The 19,588-nt window shown below is 53.4% G+C and overlaps 1 protein-coding gene across 1 annotated transcript; it reads right to left on the bottom strand.

The window, feature by feature from the left end:
* Positions 1 to 11,395: 11,395 nt before the first annotated feature.
* DIO2 (iodothyronine deiodinase 2) lies at positions 11,396 to 13,618 on the bottom strand. Its single transcript, XM_032962535.2, has one exon. It carries the CDS (start codon positions 13,069 to 13,071, stop codon positions 12,205 to 12,207), a length of 867 nt encoding a protein of 288 aa, XP_032818426.2. The 5' UTR covers positions 13,072 to 13,618; the 3' UTR covers positions 11,396 to 12,204.
* Positions 13,619 to 19,588: the final 5,970 nt, after the last annotated feature.

The raw sequence follows: 19,588 nt of genomic DNA, 5'->3' as shown, positions 1-19,588 counted from the left end.
TTACAGCAATTTCGCTCATAGCTGTACGGACGAAAATTTGCAGTGTGGATTGACCGTGCAGCACTGCAATACTCGTTACGTACGATCAACCTTCTGGTGAAATGGCCAGGTGGATTGAGAGGCTACACGAATTATCCTATGAGGTGGTCCATAAGAAGCGGTTGTGCCACACCAATGCGGATGCTTTATCGCGTCTGCCTGAGGCAGGTACTTGTGCCTGTGCTAAGGGCTCGCCCAGGTGTAAACCACTCTCACCTGACGCGGCATGTCTCACAGCACCTGTGCACATGCCGGACGGCAAACCAGAGCCTCCCCTGGCCGATCGTGATTTAGGACTAGATCATGAGGAATGGCGTCGATTACGAGGGGAAGATGAGACGCTTTACCCCATTCGCACCATCGCTAAATCCAGCCCAGAACAGGATAGGCCTCCAACAGCTTCGACATTCGTAGATTACGAAGGGCTGTTAATGCGTTGGGAGATCAACACACAGTCCTACTGTGTCGTCGTGCTAACCTCTATACGTAAAACGTTGGTAGCGGAGATGCATGGCCGCCGCCTCCTCCATTTGGGGAAACTGAAAACACTTTCCACCATTAAAAAATATTACTTCTGGTCGGGCATGATTGCAGATATTCACACATGGACGGCCTCATGCGTAGAATGTGCGCGGCGGAAACCGCCAGCGCACCCGGTCAAAGTTCCCCTAGAGTCAATCGAGGTTTCCCGGGTCAATGAGTTGGTGGGACCCCTGCCTCGTACCGACAGAGGTCACAAATATCTGTTAGTGGGGGTCGAATATTTCACGCGATGGCCGGTAGCATGGCCCCTGGCAGATGAAACCGCTAAGTCAATTGCAGAAGCTTTTGTTCAGGCATATGTTATGGACAAAGGAGCCCCTGATAAGCTTCTAACAGACCAGGGTAGAGATTCTTCCTCGAAACTGATACAGGAAGTGTGCGAGAGCCTAAGCACTAAGAAAGCGCGCACTTCTCCATACCACCCACAAACCGATGGGATGGTGGAACAACTAAATCAGACCATCACTTCCATGCTATGTCAGGTAGTCAACGAGACTCAGTGGGACTGAGTCTCATTGGTTAGCACCACACGCGTCGACGGGATAACGCCCCGTTGTTTTTGTTTGGTAGGGAGCCTGACCCATCGAGTGCCAGGTTTTTGACCTTCCAGCTTGGGCTACAAAATAGCGGTGTGACGGGTCACGCAGCAGTGGGAGACAGTGAGGGAGGCGGCACAAGCCGTGGCGGCTTCCGCCCGTTCTGCGAATGAACGGGCTAAGCAAAAGGGAGTGACGCTCCCTGCCCAAAATGCACCGTCCGTGGCAGGGCCCCGTAGAGGTGGTGGAAATTCTCAGGCCCCGATGTGTACGGGTCCAATTGGGACACCGACGATGGTTATGCGCACCCTGCCCGTCTAAATCCGGACCGGCCAAAGCCTACCACGGATGCACCACTACACTCGGAAGAGCACTCACTACACTCACCAAAAACCGGGTTACCACCTACGCCTTCACCCGTTCGCTCATCTTCATCATCGTTGCCGCGGCCGCGGAAGTCTCTTGCCGCGACGAACCAGCCTCGAGAAGGTTGCCTTGACTGATGGCCTCAATCTAAGTTTTCTTGTGGTTGTTGTTGTTGTTGTTGTTTGACTTGCATCCCACTGGGATTTTGTGCACACAGCGTTGGTATACGGTGCTTTTTTCAGGAATATTTTGCTGTTTTTTTTCATGGATTTTCTGTTTGCACACTCACATAGTCACTTTAAGATATTTTTTTGTTCGTATGTCTTGGTTTTTTTGTTTGTTGTGGTTGCACCCGATTCAAGAGCCGAATGGCTCACAGGGCTATACCAAAATAAATAAACTGAAACTGCCTTCCTTCCCCAGGGCCGTCCTTGACCAAGGAGGGGAAGCAACATTTGACCAACCGCAGCTACACGGCTTTGCCCCCTTGTGTGCACCGTCTTGTCTAACTGTTATTCGTTTTGCTGCTCTCTTAAATTATGTTCTGTATACACACGCATTCCACACTTACACAAAGTGCAGGACTCTGGTTCAGTCGAAGTTGATTGTTTATTGACCAACAAAAGTAGTTTTTTTTCTCTATCTTCAGGGTTACCCTGAATCCCAATGGATTTGCATGGATTGTGTTTAGTCGAGGATGACAAAGGGTCTGGGGGTGGGTGGGTGATGTAGAGCTGACACTTACGGGATCCGAGGGTACAAATACTCGCTCGATCTTAGGGAACAGTATGAGGATGACGTCACGAGGAGAGAGAGGTGACGTCACAAGGAGAGAGGTGACGTCATCGGGAGAGGCGGGGCGATCGGGGCGCTTCCGGGAGAGGAAGGGAACGGTGCGGACGCGTGCGGCGTGACCCCGCGGGGAATAATTACAGAAAGGTGTCGACCTTGTCCTGGTGGACTCGCCACACACAGAGAGACGTCTGCGTGTCGTCGTTATTCACTCACCCACGTGCTCCCCCCAGCGGGCCTCTCGGTGTGAACTTCGAGCATGCCCGTCCGTCGAGCGCTCCTTGTGCTGGGCACGCGCCCTTCCCCTTTGTTGCCATTGTCACCAGCGCAACTGCCGCGACCAATCGCCACCGCGAACCAGAAACAATGGCAAGGATGGGCTACAGCTCCCCCCCCACCCCCAACCCTCCGCCGTGTTGATGCGCGACCCCTTATCTCGTGCCCTGTCCTAAAGAGACGGACACGGGGCCGCGCGCCACGCCGATAAGGGGCGCTCTTGACGTGGGCGCTGTTCGCACGCGAGCACGCGCGCGTGCGTGCGCGTGCTCGCGTGTGTGTGCGTGGCGCGAATTATGTGGGAGTGTTTGGTCAGTGCGCGTGTGTGTGTGTAAACATCGTGGTGAGCGGTGGTGCAGCGGTTAGCGCGCTGCGCTACGAGCCAGGCGTGCCCGGAGTTCGATATCCGCTCACTGGACAAGAACAGTGGCGAATATCTGAACCGGTCCTGGGCCTCCCTTAGGTCGACTCAGCCTCAAATATTTCGCACCTCCGATTAGCACGGGTTGGCTACGTACAGTGCAGACGAAGTTAAATATACATACAAATGCGTACCTGGTGCGGTGTGTAAGCAATCGCCACTGGGGAGACAAAGGCGGCTGGGCGTGGTCGCTATGTGTCCTGACGTTTGGGCCACCCTGTACATTACTTTGTCCCCTCGTGTGTTCTGCGTGCGATTAACGTGAATTCACCTTCCTCTAACGCCTCTACGGCTCAGTATCAGGAGGAGCCTGCAGTGATATCATAAAATAATGTAAACAATCCCCAATGCACAGTGCTTTACCCTCGCCGCAAGACACACGCACAAAGACAATGCGCGTGTGTAATTATCAGAGAATGTTTCTTGCATTTTTTTTGCCACAAGTACTATGTGGTTAGTGCGGACTTGCTTTTTGGTGTTTTAACATCTTAACACCTGTTTTTATCATTGCAAGCAATGGTCAAACCTACCCTCATTGTTTTTGCAACACTCACTCACGGAAGTCGATTTCTGTTTGGAAAAAAATATTTTATTTATTTCGGTGATGCCCGCATGGAGTTTCATTCAACAAACACAACATTTACCCAGCATCGCCGAGGTCTCTCGGAGCGCTGGAGATACACAGCGCTAAGCTCTGGAGAGAGAGTTCCTGATGCAGCACGGAGCTTAGTTTTGGCACAGGCCCTGGTGTGGTAAGGAAGGAAAGGGCCGTGTCCCGGTGGCAGTTACACCGCCTGCACACTACACAGATTTTTCGCCACTGCTCTCACCCGTTGGGACGCGTGGCGGCTCTTGCTGAGCGACGCACGCGTGAGTGCGAAGTGTGAGACTGCATGTGTGTGTGACTGTGTGTGTGTGTGACTGTGTGTGTGTGACTGTGTGTGTGTGTGACTGTGTGTGTGTGTGACTGTGTGTGAGTGAGACTGTGTGTGTGTGAGACTGCGTGTGTGTGTGACTGTGTGTGTGTGTGAGACTGTGTGTGTGACTGTGTGTGTGTGACTGTGTGTGTGTACAAGACTGTGTGTGTGAGACTGCGTGTGTGAGTGTGAGACTGTGTGTGAGAGACTGTGTGTGTGACTGTGTGTGTGAGACTGTGAGTGTGTGAGACTGTGAGTGTGAGACTGTGCCCCAACAGTCTGTACAGGCTATACGGGGGATCTTTGTCTTCGTGTGTACGATGTGTATCTTTGGTGAGAAGTGCAAATATGCGCGCGCGCGCACGCACAGAGAGACACTTGCGGCTTGGATTGAAGCGGCAAACATTGGCGAATAAATCGGCGCACCGAGCGGATGGCGACGATGGCTCCTCATTGTAACTACGATCAGACAATGATGACGACACCAATAATAACGAGAATAACAACGACGATGATAATGATGAAACAATTATAGTGTCGTATTCGTTCGACGATGATTATGCGAAGACGACGGACGCCGATATTGATAATTTAAACAAAGAACAACAACAACAACCACACGGATCACGACGCCACCAACGATAACGACAGTGACCGATGATGACGATGATCGTGACGATGACATTGACAATGATGACGACCGTCAACAATCAGCAATCGTCATCATGGGCGCTGCTGATTGTTGTTATTGCTGCTGACCCTTGCACGTGCTCGAGCAGGAGGCTGTCACGTGGCATCTGTGGCTACGCCGGGGCTGACGTCCTCTCACAGCGCAACGTGGACGACACACGCGGGTGGCGCATTCACTCGACCATCATTCTCACGTCTTGTGCATCTGGCGCTCTTAACTGCGCAACAAACAAAAAAAAGCGTTCGCTCAATAAATGTTGAAGGGTCGCGCTGACTCTCTCCCCCCCCCCTCCCCCACCGCTTAATTCGATGCGCGTGAACCCCAGCAGCTGGGTGCCTCGTGCGCGCGCACGCGCGCACGCGCGCACGCGCGCACGCACGCGCGCGCGCGCGCCGCCGCCGCCGCCGTGTTGAAGTGGCATCAGCACACCGACATCCGTAGGACGATTTCGTCGGTGCCCTTCATAGAAACACGGCGACGGCGCCAGAGAGAGAGAGAGAGAGACCCTCTTACCCGCCGCCACGGCCACGCAACAACCCTCGCACCCTTTGAATGGCTTTTGGTTTCCTAACCCGACTCGCCCAGCTCCTCGCTGCTATCATGCCCCCACCCCCACCCACCCCCCCCCCCCCACTAGCCGCCTCTCCCCCTCCCCTCCATTAGCTCCCCCCCCCCCGGCCCCCTAATAATATTCCACAGGTGTCCTGCAATCGGGCGTCACGCCGCGATGATAAGACACAATGACATTCAGTTTGGAACTCTCGAGTGGCGAGCAGCGCACTCCGCTGTGATGCAGAGAACGGTCTCTGGCACCCCCCCCCCCCCACCTCACCCCCGCCATCGCCTCGCCCAGCACCTGCCCCCACCGCACCCCGACGTGGAAGAGGATGTGACAGAACTACTTCTGAAGTCACATCTTTGTCCACATTAGCGAGCGCGCAGTTTTAATGCCCTGACAGGTTTTGTTTCGTCGTATGTCAATCAAACCCATTTTGCACAAAAAAACAATTCTCAGCGCTGGAACTGAACCCGAATCAAACGGGAAACCCCACGTTTAATATAATCGTGGTGTGTTTTTTGTTGTTGTTGCATTTATCGGTGACCAGGCTGAGTGAGACCATCAATTCGCAACGCTTGAGAACACAGTTTAATCACGAATGGGCGGTTGAAACCCGGATTCGAACCCAGGCTCTCAGCGGTGCCGGCTCAGCGACTCTGACCCCTGCCCGGACTATCTGGCTATGGTTTTGTTTTCATTTTTTTTGTTTACTACCGAAATACGCTCTGAGCTTCAGACCTCGAGCCCACTCACCCCTGCGATCCACTCACCTCTGAACCCTGCACCATCACCACCAAACAACACAACCACCACTCACACCAGCACCACCCACACCAGCACACAATAGACAAAGAGACCCCCCCCCCCCACCCCTATAACATTACCAGAATTATGGGGTTAGTGTTGTTAGCGAGCACCTATGAAGGCCGAGACAGCACGCGAGGGTGGGGGGAGGGGGGGTCAGCACTCCGCTCGGCCGCCTTTGTCACAACGCACCAGGCACTCGTTTGCGGCTGAGTCGATTTAGGGGAGGCCCAAGACCGGTTCAGATAATCGACACCGGTGTTGGTGGTGACCGTGACCGGCAATAGAATTTCTGGACGCCGGGTTTGAAGTGGATCTACACTGTCGCTCCCACATCAAATACAAAGTTCCCCCGTGTAGCGTTAATAGGCGCTTGGGGCAAGTGCAGTTAGCGAGCACCTATGAAGGCCAGAACGGTACACGCACGGGGGTGTGTGGCCAGCACCACGCCCGACCGCCTTTGTCTCCCCAGCGGCGATGTTTACACACTCATGTGAGGTTGAGTCGATTGGGGAGAGGCTCAAAACGCGGTTCAGATAATCGTCACCGATGTTGGCCGTGAGCGGGAATCGAACTCTGGTTCACCGTGGTCCGTACCGCAGCGTAGCGCCAACAGCTGCACTGCCACTCCAGCGCTGTCCTACCAGACAGTCTCGCCCCTTCACCTGATGAAGGCCGCTTGTGTTGTGGCTGAAACGTCGTGAGAATATTATTGTGTTATTTTATCAATTTATTATTTTATTCTCATTCTACGTGACTTTACCGAAAGAACCAAAGAAGCTGCACTGCCGTTCCTCGTCACACATCAGCGCACCCACACACACCCACACGCACCCACACACACACACACACACCCACACACACCCACACACCCACCCACCCACAGGCACCCACACACACCCACACGCACCCACCCACACGCACACACACGCACCCACACACACCCACACGCACGCACCCACCCACACACACCCACACACCCACACGCACCCACACTCACCCACACGTACCCACACACACCCACACGCACCCACACACACCCACACACACCCACACTCTCACACACGCACCCACACGCACCCACACACCCACACGCACCCACACACCCACACGCACCCACACACACCCACACGCACCCACACACACCCACACACACCCACACTCTCACACACACACCCACACACACACACCCGCACACACACACCCACACACGTTCATCCAATCCTGTGCGCGCGCTGTGGGAGCACAGGGGATCCGTGAGTTGAGTTATTCGACGTGCCTTATGGGGGGGGGGGGTGGAGGGGAGAGGTGGTGGTAGGGGTGGCGAAAATATAGCTCGCGTGAATCGGGGGGGGGGGGTCGAACGAGGACTGATGTTCAGAGCGCCTTCTCTGCGCCTCTATCCCAGTTGCTAAATCGCACTTAGCCCCGTGTCAGCAAATCCGTCTCGATGCCGAAACACGCCCGACGCGAATTCGATCCGCGCTCCGATATCAAACGCCGACCGCTGCGCGTCGCGCTCACTCTCGCACGACCGTCTCGTGGTCGTGCTCGCTGGCACCTTGCCCGTCGCGTGCCGGGGCAAACTCGCGCATTGCACCGCTTGTTGTTTTATTGTTGGTGTTGTTGTTGTTGGGCGCAGCATGATGTCCGACGTTTCGCTGCACGAAAAAAAAATCGTCCAGATTCAGTAGAGTTTTGTTTGTTGTTGCTGTTGTTGTTGTTGTTGAAGGAGCACCCAGCAAAACGTTGTCGGCAAACGTCGTCAGGGCATCTCGCCGAAACAAACAAAAAATCCCGAAGAAGCTTCCGGCACGTGACGCGAAACGTCGGGCATAATGCCGGACAACAGGCGGTGCAACCGGACAACACATACGAGAGATCCTTGTTTGTTTTGCTCGTAGTCAAATGGTGGTCAGTGGTGGAAGTTCCACATTGATGTGGTTGGTGGCGACCGGTTTTCGTCTGTCACAACAGACATCGCTCTATTTGTGGAACCAACGCTGGATTCAGGCCTCTTCCACGCCGTGTCGGTCATGGGGGTTGTTGGGTCAGCAGGGGTTCGTGAAGAGAACAGGGCGCGGAAGGCTCGTGGCGGTTTCAGATGTCACTCGCCACCGATGCATAACCCTGGTCGGGAATCGAACTCGGGTTACCGAGTTACACAGCGCAATGGCCTTGGCGCTGCGCCAGAACCAATTCGAGTGATTACGCGGATTCGTACTTTTTGTACCCATGAATGTATCGCTCAGTCTGAACCCTTGCCTCCAAAGCCACGGATCGCTGACGTGCTCATCATCATCATCGTCGTAGTCACTTGCCCGAGGTCGATAACATGAGCACCGCTTAGTTGGGCTGCAGCGCCGGCCATGAGAGAGGGGTGCCGCTCGCCGTAGCAAGAACGTGGAATTTCCACCACCGACGCTTATTGAATCGACAACACGCACATGCAACACGGACAAGCCGCTGGGGTTGCTGCGATATCATTTTTTCACGACACGATATCAATGTTCACGATATGACGATCATCGCGATATCAGTTGCCCATAATGTTGCACTTGCATTGAGCATTTGGATTGTAATATTTCTTTGCTGGGTCGCACTTCCCCGTCCGAATTGAAAACGCAGTAAGCGTGGCAACGTCGGTTCTACGTTGGGCCAACGTTCAGAGTTTACTGGGATATTTCTTAAACGTTCCTCAACCGTACCTTACTCAACACAAGCCTGCTTTTAGTCCGATACCAATCGCAAACGTGTAATAATCCATAGCGCATAAAAGCGCAACGATCATTCATTAGTTTGGTTCCTGCAATAGCCTCGGGTTTACTTTAGATCGCGATCAAGGGCCCCAGCGCACGTGTACGGGACGACAGAGACACTGATTTAGAACGCGAATGACCGCCCTTTGTTATTTTCGCCAACATTTTGTCAGAAAAGAACACATTTTTAAACGAGATATAGAACGAGCAACGGGATTTTGGTACGACACGATTATCGTTCGAGACGATTATCGTTCGATACGATTATCGTTCGATACGATTATCGTACGCTTGAACCAATGGCATCAGCCCGCGTGGCAACGTGCTCGGTGGATTATTGATTGCATCGCAGGATCGTGAGAGATGCCGATAGCATGGGCTAGGATAGGCGGGGCATTCATCCAGCAGTGGATTGATCACGGGTGCTGCATCAGCAGCCGTCCGAATAGAAGACGCAGTAAGCGTGCCAATGTCGGGTCAACGTTGGGCCAACGTTCATAGTTTACCGGGATATTTCTGCATCAGAAGCAGCATCTGCAGCAGTTACTGCTGCTTCTATTGCTGCTGCGTGATTATGATGATGGAAATGGTGATGATTATTGATTTCGCGGGACATCACAATATCGCGGCAACCCTACAAATCTGCAGAACCCAATTGCCACTCAGAGTGTAAGGGTGGGGGGGCGGAGAGGAATACAAATAAATTACACACGAGCAGAGAGAGGCGTCACCAAAACGACAAGCGTCTCCACTCTAGCAAAATTTAAAAACAAATACCAAACAACAACAGAAACTATAATGCCACGAGTCTGCCAAGGCAGTCGCGCTCCGAGGCGCACGTTCGCGTGCCAAGAGGCCCCCAGGGGTAACGGAACCTCGACGAGTCGCTGAACAATGACGGCTGCTGCCCGTTCATCCCCAAGAGTGGACCAGGGCGATCCACCTATAGATACCCCGCCAAAGTGTTGACGGTAAAGAAGCACAAAACAAGAAAGCGGAACTCCGCTGTGCCTGCCCAAATATAAATAATAATGATGATGATGATTACAAAAATCTGTGTGAATTTAGAATATCTACCCTACCTACTGGCTTTCCACAATTTAGGTTTTTTTTAAATCATTTTGTTTGAAATATTCACTGGTTTCACGCTTCTGGAAGACGTGCAGAGTAGATTATCTGGACTCAAAATGCTCCTTCCCTCTGCAACGTGTCCACCGATGTGTGAGTGAGGTATCTACAAACGGATCACCCTCCGTATACTGCATATACTGTCTGCTCGAACCTCTCCGATGTACTAAAAGTAATGCCACATTCACACGAAACGAGGACACCAGCGGCGACGAGCGCGTGGCCCCAGGACCGCCGAGGTGGCGACGTTCGCGTGCGATGGTTCAACGCGGTCGGCCTAGTGGCTTCAACGCAGCGTGTGTCAAAACGTTGGGGACACAATACCGTCTGCTGCTGCCTGCTGGGCTTGATGATTTATCGTTCGCTGGGGGGTGTGAGTTAAACTCAGAGAATTTCTGAATATTCCCGAAAATTCATTACAAAAGTGGCACCTTTTGAAACAAAAAAACACAAAACAGGGAACGTTCACCCCCCCCACCTCCCACCCCCCCCCGTTTAGGAATGCAGCCTTGAAATTATCTCCACCTTGTCCAGCGGCCGGGTCTTGAAGGCCCCGAGGAGACCATCGTCTACACAGGCACAGATAAAGGCGCAGCCCTGCAATGACCCGCTCACGAGACCGCTCGCGCAGAAAGGGTCTCAACCCAGAGGGAGCTCTGGAGAGAGAGCCTCTCGCAAAGGGGTCTATTTGGCCTCCTCTTACGCGCTGGCCAGACGTCTTGGAGGAAGCAGAAGCGCCCACACTTTACCCCACCGCACGCGACCTCGCGGTGGCACTCAATGATGCGCGGGCGGAGAGGCGGGGGGGAGCGGGGGGGTGGTGATTTAACATTGCACGTACATTTGTTTCAGATATTACGCATACTTCTACTACATCTGCTCACGAAAGGTGAGAGCCATCGATTCCTGTACGATGCAATGGAATGGCGAAACAAGGGTCTCCGGTAAGGGCGACCAGGCGAGAACTGCGATGTCGGTATCGGAGGGCATCGCCGAGCTCGGCTCCTTATCTTTATTTAGACTGCAGCAGGAATCCGATGAGCCGTGAAGCTCTTTTACGCAGACGTCCAGCAGTGGACGCCGGGGGGGGGGGGGGGGGGGTCTGCATCCCGAGCGTTGGAAACGCGGCGCGCGGGTGAAGGCAGTGCGGTTGACGTTCAGTGCAATTGCTCAGTCAGTTTAAGGCACATTGTTTGAAACAAAATAAGATTACATTCACTCCATGACAGTGATGTGACAGTCCTTTGTCAATCCACTGCTGGACGAAGGCCTCCCCACGCCGTGCCAAGTCGTGCGGCCTACGTGACCATACTTCACCTCGCCGGTAAGTGCCGATTGGTCAAGAGGGCGAAGGGCACCAAGAACCGGTTCAGGGATCAACTCGCCACTGCCCCCCCCCCCTCCGCTCTCTTTTCACAATCATTGAAAAAATGACGTGCTATGAAGAATGGCCATTTCCCGAAACGTCGCCTATGAGGGCACAGTACTATTGACGCATGCGTTGAGCTTTTTTGAAATCTGGGATTATTTTGCAGCAAAAAAAAACAAACCCAGTTCCGATGATGAATGGAGTGGACCGTGTTTAATGCCCAACAGAGACTGTCCAAGTCTCTCCGTCTCTCGAGACTTCCCACGTGTTCACACGATCACTCGAGACCCATGGCCGAGCGCGTCTCAAACTCTAGCGGCCGCGGTTCCGCAGCGGGATGCGCCTCTGCGCGTCTAACAATCATCCGGCGCGCGCTAGGGGCGCGCTGCAACGCAATTCGCAATTGGGAATCGATCAAACTAAGTGCGAACGAGAGAAGTATTATTGGCAAAATCGTCAAGGGGCCGAGTCGTGGTCCGGTGTTGGGTGGGCACCTCTTCGTTTTTAACGAAATGACGTTCAGACAAACACTGCAACTCACAGAGGCCCACGGGGCAGCAGCAGACAGACAGACAGAGAGAGAGACAAAGTCGCGTCTTCGTCGTCTCTTCGACACAAAAAACGACGCGAAAAGCCCCAAGCGCCGGACTCGCTCACGCCTCGCCACAACGCGACCCCCGTCCCTCCCGTCACGCCGAGCGAGTGCCCAACCTCAGCCCGGAATAAGTCCGGAACACTGGTACGGAAATAATATTCGCACGCCGCCACATCCACCCAACGAACCCGCTCTTATAAAACCTATTTAATAGGATTATGGCAAATATAGGGTAAAACAGAATGAGGATTTTTAAAATATATATCGATGGGTGTATACTGCATTCTAGTGGTAGTGCCTTACGCCGATGAGGCGTAAATTCCGAGCCAGGTTCCTAGCAAGCGTTCCGGGAAATATCGAGCGAGAAAGGGTGGGAAAGGAGGAAGCCCCCTCGTTCTGAGTGCTGCTCTTATCTGGAGGCCTTCACGCTCTCCAGGAAAGATTTCACCTCGCGCACCCTGTAGAAGAAAGGACCCTTGCCGCCCAGGTATCTGATCCTGCCGTCCTGGATGACGTACAGGCGCTCGTAGGACACCCCGTAGTCGATGTTGGCGTTATTGTCCATCGCGTCGGCCACCACGGGACAGCGGCCGAGGGGGGGCATGAGGCCGCGCAGTTGGGACGCGGCCACGCAGCGGTCCCCGAGCGCGAGGTGTCGGGGCACCTCGAGGCCGCCGGGCGCGGGCCACGCGTCCGACGGGTGGGCCTCCTCGATGTAGACCACCAGGAAGTCGGCCACGTCGGCGAAGTCGCGCACGAGGTCGCAGAATTCGCCGAGTTGCTCCACGAACGGGGGTCAGCTGGCCGAGCCGAAGTTCACCACAAGCGGGCGGTGAGCTCTGGCGAAGTCGAGGAGGCGGCACGCGGCGGTGCTTGACGTGGTTGAGGTGGTGGTGGTTGAGGTGGTGACGGTCGCTGCTGCTTCTGCCGTTGTCCGTGGTGTCGGCGTCTCGTGCGATGAGGAGGAGGAGGCGGCGCAGGAGAACGAAGGGGATGAGGACGAGTGTCCTCCGAGCGCCACCACGCTGGAGTTGGGGGCTTCCCCGCCGAGGCGGACCTTCTTGTGCGCGTCGAGCACGTAGCTCCGCCACACGGAGAGCATTCCCTGCGCCGTGAGCATGCGCGGGTGCTGCGCGTCCCCCTTGGCCGAGTGCGTGAGCGACGCCTGGAGCGCGCGGCGCAGGAACGAGACGGCGTCGTAGAGGGCCAGGAAGAGGCAGTTGGAGAAGACGCCCGGCAGGATGAGCAGCACGACGAGGAGGTTGACGTGCGGCATCGTGGACGATGATGGCGAGGCGGCGTCGATGGGCCGGCGGAGGAGGTCGATGAGGTTGGTGGTGGCGGTGGTTGAGGGGGTGGTGGAGGAGGAGGCGGTGGGGACCCCCCCTCTTAAGGAGACGCGTGGACGGAGGTTCCCATTCGGAGCGCGCTCGCCCCTTGCGGTGATGGGTTCTCGCCTTTTAAATGTGGAGGTGATGAACGGCGATGATGATGATGGTGGTGGGGGAGGAGCAGGAGCCACGCTACGGGTGAGAGTAGCCGACCCCTCTCTCTGCGCTCGGACCTTGAGTTCTCATTGGTCCCGTGAGCGGCTCACGCACTCCGCACACGGGAATCTCGCGTGCCCAGTTTATACTGCGTCTGCCGCGAGCGACAGAGATCGGGAGGGGAGGGTGGAGGTATGGAGATAGGGGGGTGCGAGAAACAGAGAGAGAGAGAGGTAAATGTACAGGAGAGCGAGAGAGAGCGGTGGGGGCGTAGAGGAAAGACAGGAGAGAGATAGGAGAGGTAGGAGAGAGATAAGAGATATAGTATAGAAGGGGGGGGGGCAGAGAGATAAGGGAGAGGGGGAGCAGAGAGTGTAGATGGAGGGGGGGGGGGGTAGACGGGAGAGCGATAGGAGAGGTCGGGGAGAGTAGAGATAGGGGAGAGAGAGGGGTGGGTCTGTGTCGGGCGGGGTGGCGGGCGAGAGGGGGCTCTGGTGCTTGTACTTGATCTTGGAAGAGGGTCGCAGAGCCGAAGAGATTACACAACGCCGGTAACAGTTGCGTAACGACTCGCTCGCCTGCAGTCGGTGCGCGGCAGAGGAAAACACACGAGACAGATAACGCGCATTCGGCGAAGGTCTGGGGGGAGGGGGTTGGGGAGGGAGGGTCCACACGTCCAGGTTTGCACCGAATCCGTGCAAAGGCAGCCAAGCAAGGGGTGTGCGTGCGTGAGGGTTTGTGCCTGCGTGTGGGGTTCTGCTCACAAACAGCACTCGCCCCAACAGTATGTTAAGGCTACACGGGGGATCTTTGTCTGTGTGTGTATGTGTCAGAGTGTATGTGTGCGTGCGCGAGTGGCAGTGCCTGCATCTCTTCCTTATTGAACTGGTCAAGGCCTGTCATACCACCAATAGGTGAGGGCTCTGGGTTATTATTGGTGCTTTCGGGGTATCTGACCCACTGCTCACAATCATTAAGGGCCGTCATGGTGGTGGGCAAGCTCGGGTAAAGCTGCCTGGCCGGGAGCCATTCCCTGTTCGTCTTGTGGCGCGACAGGGATGTCCTCTGGCCTCAAAAATATTTAACATCCTATTTGACCACGTGGTTCGAGACGCTTCCCATCGCTGCGCCGGAAGAATTTCCGTCTGGTACAGACACGAAGGGGAGGCTGATCTGGTCATTGCTGCTCATTCTGATGAGTTGGAGACTCTATTGCTGAACCAGGAGCGTGCTACTAAAAGATGAGGCATTACCATGACCCCCCCAACCCACCCACCCCAACAACAAAAGCACCTCCCCGAGTATATTTTTTATCCCACCAAATACTCCACCCTCCCCACTCCCCATGAGTGATTGGGGGAGGGAGGCAACTGTGAAGAGAGTGGAGAGGTTCCCGCACCCGGGCAGTGTCCTTATGACCAAACTCCGTTTTTTTTTAGCAGCGGAGGCGTCGCTTTAAGTCGGGCAACGCGCCGGTGGTCGGACAACCTCGACCTCCTGCATACCAGGCGAGGTAGTTAACACCTCGCCAAACGTTGCCAAGTGAGACCCTCCAGAGAGGGAGTTTTTTCACGCTCTCTTCCGGCACGGAGTCACGGCTTGACCGGGGTCACGCAGCTGTGAGCCAGGGCTATCGCGGGCAGTTCGCAGTGTTTACGGTGCCAGATGGCAACAGCTCAAAACAGACGGTCATATTAGTACACATCATTTGTTGCCATCACAGAGACCCCCCCCCCCCGGTGACACGAAGAAACCCAAGTGACACTATGCCGTATGCTGAACGAAATCATAACAATGCAGTTGGGAATTTGATTGCAGTACGGAACTTGACAGTAAATAGTTTGTGAAAGTTGGCGAGCTGCCGCGCAGTATTAACATGCAGGGTTTTGTTTATTGTTTCTCTCTTCCACCGTTTACAACTCAAAACAAATATCATTGCTTAATAGTGACCACGATCCATGGGGGAGGGGGGAGGGGTGGACATGGAATTGCGACCGTTTCACGACTCGCGCTAGGAGGGCCTCCTCACAAGGCGGTCATTCCACTCCTACCTCGCCAGTTATAATTCGTAAGCGAGTGTCCACGATACCGACCGAGACGCTCTCGGCGAGCCCTACGCATCGGCTTCTTTACGGCGCTCAAAGTCTCTATTTTAAACATTTTACGGCGTTTCCGAGTGCTCGCAGTAAACCGGGGGGTGGTGGTGGGGGGGGGAGACAAACACAAGCACTGTGAGACTCGCGATCTCTCAATCACTGAAGTGTGCCCATCGACAGAGGCTTCCTCAAAGAGCCTCGTTACATCACTGAGCTGCGTAAGTCGTCAAGGCGAGCGCCAATTGTTGCTTTCTCGCCGAGACGGTGCAAGAGGGACACGATTCTCGACAAACGCTGTCAATATATCTAAAAAATACTCGTAAAAAAATTGGTTCATTGTTGCGAATGAGTTAACGGAGCAACTTTAACGCGTTGTGTAATTTGTGCAGGTATTTACCTGTTCATAGCACGGTTGGCTACGTACGGTCCGAAAGAAGTTCAACATACATGCGTGTATAGAAAAGAGGCGCGTACATTCGTGATGGACTGGACTTACCAGAGCGCGCGATTATGAATGTTCAGATTTATGGAGGTGGTACAGCCGCTGGCACAGTGTCCTATAAACCCGGCGACTTGAGATGAGTTTGATTCCCAACCACGGTTGACAACCAGTGGCGAGTCGCATCTGGATACTCCTGGGCCAGTGAAATATGGCCAAGCTAACCCCCCCCTCCCTCGCCACTGTTGAAATGGCAAGAGAAGACCTTCAAGTTTATTTTATTGAACGAGGTGAGAACTCGAGGGAGCAGAAGGTGGCCTCGCTTGCAAGAATGACCCCCATCCGTACGGTGCAATAGGAAGTTAAACACACACACACACGTGCATCGAACACAACGCAATTGTCAGGGAGGGGCTCATTGTGAAGCTGTACCGTGACCCAGTGACACATTCCTGATGTAACACACACACAGGGGGTATTGTCATCATGTCAAGTAATACAAATGGATGTTTACATCTTGCAATGAAAAGCAAAAACTGCGCGGGTTAAAATTTGAACGTTGTTTGAACGTTGGTAAGCTAAACCTGGCGGAACAGTCAACTCGCGCAGTTTCCTTCCTTTAAAATCGACGATTTATATTCTCAGTTTTTTTCTTCTTTAAAAGATGATCATCGGCCACGTGTGTGACCACACGTGGCCGATGGTGGTGGGTGAATCACGCGGCGGTGCAGCCGGAAGGATGCGAGTAAGACAGAATCTGCATAGCAGTTGCAGTCAGTGGGTTTGGTCGAGCGATCTGCGCGGTGTCCTATGGTGTTCTACGGCCTCACGTGTAGCAGCCGCGCGTAGCGTTTGTTGATTGGCGGCTTGCGAGGATCGGCGTTGTCGTCGCAATGCAGTGTGCGAGAATCCCACTTGTTGCACGATAATGTATACCTTGGTTGTGCTGCACTCATTTGCTTGAAAATACATGGCTTTCCTTCCACCATTGTTGGTTTAAATGAGATTGTATTGTCCTCACCACGACCGTACAGGACTTGTCCCACGTGAGCCGGGGCAGCAGTAGGCTACGATGCTTGTACCGTACCGATTCCTTACGAGAAGGACTGCAAAGAATCCCAGTGCAACCCTTCGTGTTAAGAGAACGGCACACTGAAGTGGAACGTCAGAGCTAAACGAAACTCTTTTTTTTTTACCAGGTAAGGCCCACTGAGCTTTATAGCGCTTTTTTTCAGAAGCGACCTGGCTATCACAGATTATAGCTCAACGAAAGTGGGTTTTCATAATGTGGAAACTTAAGTCAGCCTAATATGCGAAACGCGTGTTTCTAAATGTTGGAGGGAAAAACCGAAGGACCCGGAGAAAAATCCACGCGACCACGGGGAGAGAGACACGCAAACTCCAAATATACAGGCGACAAGGGTCGGGATCGAACCCACGACCTGCTGCATACCCGGCGAGGCTACCGCTGAGATCCCTTCAGGAGACCTCAGCACTTTGTCACCCACCCTGCCACACCGAGAGTAACGTTTGTCGAGCGACACTCGACCCGATGTTTGTTTTGTGTTAATTCGAAGAGCTGACATTCAAGCCACACCAAGTGCAGAGCCAAAGTGAATGCGATTGGGCTGAGACCATCGGCTCTGTCTCTGCACTCGAGAGAACACAGTTTAATCGCAGGTGGCTGAAAAACACTGGATTCCAACGCAGGATCTCAGTGTTACCAGCTTAGCGCGCTGACCACTGGACCATCTGTCCAGCTGCGATGGAAAGACGGGGGGAAGGCAGAGAACTACACTTGAGTAAAAAAATGCTGGAATGCATTTTTTTTTTAGCTATCACAGGGTTCACACTGCCCGGCCATAAACTCGTACGGACCAAAAGGTCGAGTGGATGTCAAAGTTTTAAAGTTACAACATTTAACATTTTGCGTTCTTATTTATTTTAGATGTTGAGTTTTTTTTTTTACTAAAGAGGTAGTCAAAAAGTAACTTACATCTTTGCATATGTATTTATCTTTCAAATGTTTGATTAACGTCAAGTAAAACATTGTTAATATTTGACGTCAAGGTTGAACAATAACAGAACTGGTGCGGTGCACATTTATAATTGACGGATAGGAGACTTTTTTTGGACCATTTACCTCGTTGCGCGAGAACTCATTACACGAGTTAAATGAGGAGCAATTACAAAAAAACTCAAAAAAATAAGATACAGAGCACACACGTCTCTCACGTGTTGTGTCAGAATTCAAGCCAGCGATTTCCTTCTCAAATCAGCATCGAGGCGATTCTCGGCACCTCTTCATAGCCCCCGAGTCAGCGGTGGAAAATCCGCATGTTTATGGCAGGGGTTGAGCTCTATATCCAGAGGGCAACCACTATTCACTTCTTCACAAAATGGTACGAATTTTTTCCACGGTGCAGAGATGATGGGCTGTGTTAAATCCCCACTACGATTTTGAATTCGCAACCCTCTGATTTGCGAGCTGCGAGCTCTATCGCCGATCCGATTACAAATCCCAATGCACGGACGTGTATGTGGGTTCTCAGTAGGGCTACATTTCTCATTGCAATAGATATAAGAATACTGGACGTGGTGTGCCGGATCTGGATATATTTTCCAGGTCGCAGACCTGCATGAAACCAAGCAAGCTCTGGGTCATAAGTTCGTGAGGATGTCGCAATCTTCCTTTGGTGGAGGAGAAGGGCTCTCAACTCGTACAAGCGTGCGTTCACATCCCGACCAAGGTGAACACTGCATCGGTTGACCCCTCCGGGATTACGGTAACAGAAAAGCTTCGTGGCGAGCACCAATTGTTGGCGAGCACCAATTGTTGGGAGCTCATGCTTGCAATGGACAGCTTCTTACCATAGCTGGCTCACAACCGTGAAGAGATGGAAAACCCTCAAAACTTTTGAGAACGAGAACGCAATTCTACGGCATCTGCCAATGCAGATTATAATAGACAAGTCACTATTAGAGCTCATTGCCACCAATATAACCGACTGCAATCAACAGCCTTGATCAACCCACTGCTGGATAAAGCCCTCCCCCACACCCTGTTGATCACGGAGGCTGTTTGAGCATACTTCACACTGCCGAGTGTGGGCTAGCGAAGGAGAGTGGCGCCCACTACTGGGTTCGGATATCACTCATCGTCGATGTTGACCGTACCCAGGAATTCCAAAGCGCAGGTTGCTGGCATCACAGTGCGCTGACCACTGCGGCAATGCCCCCTCCCGCCCTCACCCTCCTCGTATCCTGTCATCAGTAGATAAGACGGGGACTTCTAGTAAAGCCTAAAGCCACCGTATTTTAATGTCCTAAAAAGAACGCCCTTTGTACCTGTTTATGTGTGTCCCCCCCCCCGCCCTCAAAACAAAAAAATGTGCCCATTTTGTGGGTACAGACTACGAATTTGCTGGGTCATCAACATCAAGAGCACGGTGTCAAAACAGCCACGAAGCATCCATCATTTTTACATGTCTTAAATGCCATCGTCACGAGTAGCTATCTATCCACTGCTAGATGGAAGGCCAACACGCACGCGCGTGCGCGCACCGTTGCCATCCTTCACGGTTCTGCAACGCCACAATGCATCTCTCGCTCGTACGCGTGAAGCTCCCTCGCAGCCACGGCGGGTCGCCCTCTCTGTGCCGTTCCCCTTGTTGGACTGCCATTCTGTCACCACCACCATATGCGCGCACGCACGCGTCCCATCGGCGTACTGCAAAGTTCGGTTCTACTCGTCAAAGTGTAAAATTGAAT

The sequence above is a fragment of the Petromyzon marinus genome, chromosome 29 (assembly GCF_048934315.1).
Source record: "Petromyzon marinus isolate PM22_M1 ecotype Great Lakes invasive population chromosome 29, UKy_Petmar_22M1.pri1.0, whole genome shotgun sequence".
NCBI lineage: Eukaryota > Metazoa > Chordata > Hyperoartia > Petromyzontiformes > Petromyzontidae > Petromyzon > Petromyzon marinus.
The sequence above is the reverse complement of the archived record's forward strand: the minus strand, read 5'-3'. Positions and strand labels throughout refer to the sequence as shown.